Genomic DNA, 7,311 nt, shown 5'->3' with positions numbered 1-7,311 from the left:
CAGGACCAAATGGATTACGTCACGGGGTTCTGAAGGAACTGGCAGACAGGATCTCAAAGCCACTGAACAAAATATTTCAAAGCTGGAACATCAGGGAACTATCAGAGGACTAGAAATAAGTTGATGTTCCAATCTACAAAAAAGAAGTGGATCCAGGAAACTACGGACCAATTAGCCGGACATCAATACCTGGGAAGATCCTAAAAAAGTTAATCGACACCTTTGTGAGCACCTAAAAGCAAACTAAATTACTAGAAGCCGGCAAGGGTTTGTCACAAATCATGCCAGACAAACATTCTTGCCTTCCTTGACAAAATGACTAAATTAGTGGTTAAGGGAAATGCTATGGACATAGTTTATTTAGATTTTAGTAAGGCATTTGACAAAGTAGACTTGGTAAGGTAGAACAATGTAGGGTAGATAGACAGTACCATTACCAGATGAAGTCACAAATGGTTACCAACCACACTCGGTGGATTGTTCTCAGTAGAACTACATCTAGATGGAGGGAAGCGTTCAGTTGAGCTAGAAAATGAATTTGCAGAGAACATCAAGCTGGATGTGGGAATAGATGACACAAACAAGATTCAGGAGAATCTTGAAAGACTTGAATATTATTCAATAACTTATTGAATAAAACAATAAAGACCCCAGTTCTTCAGTAGTTATTGCTGTCAAGCAAAGTGTTAAAAGCAGGTGTAGTAACATGAAGCCTTCCTGGTGATGTTAAATTCTGTCATTCCCAACTATTGGCAATATAGGTTAGGCTGATGAAAATTGAAATCCGTCATTTGGAAAATTACAACTACTTCTCCTAGTTAATAATCAGTAATAAGTAATCCTAATTGAATTGCTGTATTCATACATGCCAATTCCTGGTAAATTAACATGATTAACATGATTTACTAAATTATAACCAATCTCCGTGGATTCATGCTAAGTAAAAATGCTAGTCAACTATATTTTATCTTACCAGGTACCAAAAGCAATCCATGATTTTGTTTAAAGTTTAGTGTATTGTGTGAACCCATAATATTAAATTAAATAAACCACAAGTAATTTACATGTAGTAAACATATTTTATGAACATTGCTTTTCTTTAAGAAACAAAGCGTACTGTACATCCATTAGGAAAGAAGTGACTTGTTTCTTACAATTGAGATGTTTTGATGTTCTCAACTCTCAGCTGTTCGTGGTTTCCTGGTAGATGCTAGGCATTTGGCAAGGATTCAAAACAAGTTGCAAAACAAGCTCAGCTGTTTTAAGGTTTCATTTTTAAAAACGTTCTCTCTCTTCTGTGCTCACATCTGTAACTGCACCCAGCCGTCCCCTATTCCAGTGTTTCTCAACCTTGGCCACTTGAAGATGTCCGGACTTCAACTCCCAGAATTCCCCAGCCAGCGAATGCTGGCTGGGGAATGCTGGGAGTTGAAGTCCGGACATCTTCAAGTGGCCAAGGTTGGGAAACACTGCCCTATTCCTTACAATGCTTGATAAGCAGGCAGACAGCTGGTACTACAAAACGTTTAGCTTCCTTCCTTTTCTGAATCCCTGAAGACCTAGCAGCTGGGACATTACGCTAGGCAATAAAGTCCTTTCATAGTTTCTGTCCAGCATCAAATAATCCTGCTGTGCTATTTTGGTGTCACTGTGAGGGCTGCATTAGAAACACAAACCTAGTACAATCTCAATAGAGATTGAAAAAGTAGTCTCCTCCTCCCAATGAAACATCAACAAGCAGGAAATCTGAGTTATGATTTTTGTAAGTTATACAGTAGCAATCTTCAAAAAGTAGTATTAAAACTATGGGAACAGCTCCCTCTAGATTTGCTAAGGATTCAACAAGGCCTATAATGCATGTATTGGGCAGAGTTCTGTCAACTAGAACAGGGGCCCCCAACCTTTTGGGCACCAGGGACCGGTTCCATGGAGAGAGGTTCTTCCGCGGACTGGAGGGGGTTTCATATGCTCCTCGGGCTTTCCCTGTTCACGTGGACCAGTTTGTGGCAAGCAGCGGACCGGTGCTGGTCCATGGACCGGGGATTGGGGACTCCTGAACTAGAATACCCTTACTAGAGAAAGCAGTATTTGAATTGGGTGATACCCAGTGCAACTTTCACTCCTCTTTTCATCCTAGAGACAAGTTACAAAAATCTTGATTTTATCTGGTACATTTTGCAGTCTGAATCCAGCTTACCTTGTCAGAGCAATTTCAACAGTATTAATTTTACTTCTACTGTGAGGACCTGTTCAGATATTAGTTACCCAAAACAGTAAATTGTAGCACCAGTTTGATTTTGTATTGCTGCACATATTCAAGGAATATAAAGTGCAATAACAAACTATTTTTTCAGGGCTGGGACAATGTATTTCTGACAAAATTGCCTGACCTCTGAAGTTATAAATTTACCTACCAGATGTTCCACGCTAAGGGTGGGGCAGCCTATGGCTATCTAAATACTGCTGAACTACAGTTCTGAAAAGCCTGGCCACTACGGTCAACCTAGTCTCATTTGATGAATGAAATGTTTTCTTTTCTGTGCTCAAATTGAAATGAGCCAAGAGAATTGAGGGAAACAAACTTAAATTATTGTTAATGTAGTATTAACAGAGCTGGCTGGAAAAATTCACGCATTTTTAAAGAATAACAAAAATATTTTTACCCTTTTTTCCCTTTGAGCAGGTATTTTCAATAATCCTTTTTAGAAAGTGCCTTTGAGTCAGTCTTGACTCCTGGTGTTTACATGGACAAAGTCCCTGCAGAGATCTTGACAACATTTGCAGAAGTGATTTACCCTTTTCTTCTCAGGGCTGAAAGTGACTGACTCCGTATCCGCCGGTTCCATAAGGCTTATCCTAAGGCAGGATAAGAATTCACAGGTCTTCTAGCTTCTAATCTGGTGCCTTTAACCATTTCAACAAACTGGTTCTCATTGACTGGCCTAGAAGGATTTCTAATATCCTTCAAGGTTCAGCCTAAAAGGGAGAAACTTGTTTGTTCCATCTGACCTCACTTGAAGCTATTCTAATTTATGTCCTTACAGGAGTAAAAATAAAATATGGATTACTACTTAAGAGCTGACTTGCTTCAAGTCTCTCTTGAGCTGTAAACCCCATTTGGAAAGGCCGAATCCTCCTCCTCCTCCTCAGAAAGCTATTAAGTTTTAAAAATCCCATAAATGTAAGCCCAGGATCCTGGATGGGTTCAAAAACCTATTAAGGTTCCTGCTGTTACAACTCATGGACACTAAATTTTGTTCATAGGAGAAATGCTTGTAATATTGCACTAGGAAATACCATTAGGAGGGTCTTAATTATAGAAGAACTTTAGAAGTGTGTTCTCGAGTGTAAGACTCAATTTTATTGGGGGTCACATCAGCATTATGGTTGCCCTCAATGGGCCCAGTTGCATGTAAAACTATGATGACTCACAGCGACCAGGTGGGTGTGGTTGGATAGACATGGCTGGGTGGTCACAGCTGGGTCACCGCGACTAGGTGGGCATGGCTGGGTGGCCGCCATGAAGTTGTTGAAGATCAGTGCGTAGAGCCCAGCCTCGCCCATTGGCCCTGTGGCGTGCGAGCGCTTCCTTTTCATAGGGGACAGCAGCCTCCACGCATTCTCCACCTTCTGTGCGCACACTCAGGGGGAGCGCCCAGCTGGGCTGGGTGTCTCCAGAGTGGCCCCATGGACCAAATCCGCACCACAGCTGGATCTGGCCCATGCGCCTCGAGTTTGACATGTCTGTTCCTGAGAATCCTATGTAGAAAGGATTCTGATTCCATATAGCATTCTTAATGGTGCTGATAGTAAGAAGCATCAGAGCATACAGATCTTCAAAGTTGGTAAGGCTTCCAGGACTGTGATATGAAACAGCCGCCTTCCCTTTACAGTACAGAGGGTCGGGCAAGAGCAAGGATTCACACTTTTACCCCTACAGGCTTTTGGGGTAAAACTTTTATTAGGGGGTACTCAGAAAGATACCCATAATGGTCAGGAATGAGCCCCTTGGAAGCAAAAAGGAAAATTTCACCTTAGAGTGTTTCCCAAGATCAAATGTCAGTAAATCACAAATAGATTAAATGTTTTTAATAATTAAATTAGTCATTCCATAAAATGCACCCTTGCAAATCACAATAAATAGAATACATTTTGCCTCCTTTAAAACCTACTATATACATTGCTTGGATCCACAAATTCATTACAGGGAACAAGCCTTCAAAACAAGCCTTAAACTTTAGCCAAAGATAAAAGATTCAGCACACTTTAGAAGTGTGTAAAAGGCATGGCCAACCACCAAAATGCCAAGAGCTACTACTAATGCTGTAATGCTACTAATGGCTCAGGAATCATAAGATCTCTTGAGAAAGAAACTAGGAAGATCACAAAATGGATGAAAACTTTAAAAAAAAAAAGAGTTAGACTCCTATTCAATAAGACCTTGTGGAGTTCTGGACCTATATTTGGCAGAGAAATGGGAACGAATATCTTGTCCACCAAGAAGAAAAAAATCCTAGTCATGTTTTCCATTCAAGGCTAGTTTTCTGCCAACCACCATTTAATATTTACTGTTGGTGCTTCAGTGTGGTGGTGACTGTCATCCTTGTTAGGAACCTAGTGGGAGGCATCGGAGAATTGCTAGATCCTTAGGAGGAGGCAGAATTATATCCCTGAAAGGAAAACACCAGGCATCACAAGACTGCTGGGGTAAGTGGTAATGGAAGGAGGTCCCAATGTTTTAGCAAACGTCAAAAAGACCCAAATCTGTTGAGCCTGAATGGTATCCAAAATGCTTTTTTCTAATTTTGGGGACCATTTCAAGAGAAGAAATGCAAGAGGACAGTAATTGGAGAAGGTCAAGCAGAAACGCTGCAGTGCAATGTGATTCCCAGGGGACTGGCACATTTGGAAAAAGCTGGAAATCAGAAGTACAGAAGAGAACTCATATAATATGTATAAATAGAAACAAATAATTCAACACACATTTTGAGGTAGGGCAGAAGAACTATCTTTGTTCCAGAGCTCTTGGGATGAGGTGGGGGGGGGCGAGAGTCTTGGGGAATAAGGGCCTAGTAGGCAGGAGGGGAAAGTTAGCTTGGTCCAGACCAGGGGGCTCTTTCTGAAATTAAGCTGGGACAGAGAGGTGTTGCTCAAGGATGCACCGGATGTGTGACAGCCCGAGATGCTCCGCTAGCTCCAGTGGTGTTTGCCCCTTGGAGTCCTTCTGCTGCAGCTGGGATTGAGGTGCCAGGAAGCAAACCACATCTGTGCGGCCTTCTCGAATAGCAACATGGATGGGCAATGAGCCAGAAGCATCCGGGACATTGACATCTGCACCGTGCTCCACCAGGACTTTCAAGGTGTCAAGAAAGCCAGTGCGGGCAGCATCATGGGCAGGCGTTGTGCCAGACCCATCTCGGACGTTAGGGTTGGCCCCTTGCTTCAGCAGTTCTTCAGCCACAAAGATGTTGCCAAACATCATCACCTGTGGGAAGATGGATGGAAGAGGATGAAGCAAGGGATACTGACAGCCTCCTCACCTCCTCTCAGGTGAGCAGGGAAGCCTTAACCCCACTTGCTGATTGTGGGAAGTAATAGGGAAGGCTGTGCTTGTACAACATACTGTAGTGAGACATAAACAAATAACTGTGGAGCAGTGAAGCTGATTGGCTGAAGAGCCCAGGCAGATCTTCCTGTAATTATACAAGGAGGGTGCATCTCTTTGCTCCAAAATAGCTGTAAACAAGCTCCCCCCCTCCCAGGCCCTTTAAGTGACCCTATTTGGTTTGAACCCAAGAGGAAATAGGGCCAGCCTGTTGGGCCTATGCCTGTCTACTATTTATTTAAAACACAATGATGGTTTACATGCTGGATGGGATTTCATGCAAAGGTAGAGAAGATTGAATAGATTATAAAACTATAAAAATGTGGGGAGGATCCCGTGGCCTTAATTATTGGGCAGTGCAGTCTAGAATCAAGGTTTGGTTGAGGGAAATGTCCTTGAAGGGGGGGGGGGACATCTAGCAACAACCACTTTCCCCAGAAGCGCCAGAGCAATCGGAGTGAACCGAGATGGGGGGGGGGGGGGGGGAAAGGGCAAAATCAGAGCCTCCGGGGTCTCCGGGTGATGCGGTTCTCCCTGTGGGCTCCGGGGACCAGGCGACGCCTGACTTACCTGCAGCGCCGTCTTGCCAAAGCGGTTATGGGAGTCGGGATGCACCAGCTCCAGATGCAGAAGGTGCCGGACTTCAGCGATATCGCCCCGGGCAGCAGCTCCGGTTAGCCGGTCTCCAGCCCGGATCTCGGCATTTCCCGGCTGCATGCCCGCACAGGCCCCTGCGGAGAAAAAGAACGGGCGACGGTGAACGAAGTGACAGCCGGCAGAAGAGGCTCCTGGCGCCGCCACAAGCCCTTTCCTTTTGCGACGGGAGTTGCTCTCCCCGCCCGTCCTGCGTGGAAGCGGCCGCTCTTCCCGGGATGCGGGGAAAGCCTTAGGTGCGGCCATGGATGCTCCGCATCGCAGCTCATCCTTGACGTTTGACAGCAGGCCGGCAGGGAGTAGCGACATTTCCCCCGTCTCCCCGGCGGCGGCGGCGGCGGCCTTCCCTCGGGCGGGAATCCCGCTCGCTCCAGGGCGCTTACTTCCACTGCCGGGCGGGAGGGCGCCTCTTCTCCAAGCGCTCGTCCGGCAGAGCAGGAACCGGCGCCTTGTTCCGCGTTGCCTGCCCGGCTACAGGACCGGCCTCGCCGCCGCCGCCCCCGAGGAGGAGCCGGCTCAAAGCAGCCGCCGCGTCCTGAGCAGGCAGAAGCTGCTAGAGAGCCGAGCCAGAAGGGAGGCGTCCGACGGTCGGCTGCCTCCTCCAGGCTGCGCTGCGCGGGGAAGAAGAGCCGCCGAAGAGAGCCGTGGCGGGCAGCGCCGCCCAGCCGTCCAAGCGAGGAAAGCCCGTCCCGCTGATCGAGCCGCTTAGTCGAAGCTCCGCGCCGCCGCCGGCAGAAGGGCGCCCTCCCCCCCCTCCCTCCCCCGGCCCCGCCCCCTCGTGACGGCCGCTGTTTGTGGCTTGATTCCCTTCTGCGCGATTAATTTGGATACACTGTAACCTGTCTGACTCCCCATTTCACCGCCCCCGCCCGATCTGGCCAATCACGAGCCAGCTCCGGGCAGGGAGCCGGAGAGCCTCGCCTTTTGATTGGTCCACCAGTGGCGGACTGCTAGGCGGGTCTCTCCGATTCAAACAGTATTTCGGGCGGGAAGAAGCGGTCTCCGCCTCTCACCTCTCGGCCCCAGGCGGCCGGGCGAGGCAGAGGTCGCGA

At 46.9% G+C, this 7,311-nt stretch overlaps 1 protein-coding gene across 1 annotated transcript; it reads right to left on the bottom strand.

Annotated features, from left to right (window-relative positions):
• Positions 1-4,074: 4,074 nt before the first annotated feature.
• CDKN2D (cyclin dependent kinase inhibitor 2D) lies at positions 4,075-7,001 on the bottom strand. Its single transcript, XM_014054473.2, has 3 exons — positions 6,643-7,001; positions 6,176-6,336; positions 4,075-5,485 (listed from the first exon to the last, which is right to left on the bottom strand). The coding sequence occupies exons 2-3, from the start codon at positions 6,320-6,322 to the stop codon at positions 5,126-5,128; spliced, it is 507 nt and encodes a 168-aa protein (XP_013909948.2). The 5' UTR covers positions 6,323-6,336; positions 6,643-7,001; the 3' UTR covers positions 4,075-5,125.
• Positions 7,002-7,311: the final 310 nt, after the last annotated feature.

This window comes from Thamnophis sirtalis, unplaced genomic scaffold (genome assembly GCF_051295495.1).
Source record: "Thamnophis sirtalis isolate CommonGarterSnake01/CBP01778 unplaced genomic scaffold, rThaSir2_p1.2 scaffold_3, whole genome shotgun sequence".
Taxonomy (NCBI): Eukaryota; Metazoa; Chordata; class Lepidosauria; order Squamata; family Natricidae; genus Thamnophis; species Thamnophis sirtalis.
Note: the sequence above shows the minus strand (reverse complement) of the source record. Positions and strands in the feature narration are given on the sequence as shown.

Bases quoted from the DNA above. Each gene is read 5' to 3' on its own strand.
- CDKN2D (XM_014054473.2), bottom strand. From the start codon at position 6,322: ATGCAGCCGGGAAATGCCGAGATCCGGGCTGGAGACCGGCTAACCGGA. The intron at 5,486-6,175 runs GTAAGTCAGGCG...ATCTTCCCACAG, and splicing joins TTGGCAAGACGGCGCTGCAG to GTGATGATGTTTGGCAACAT.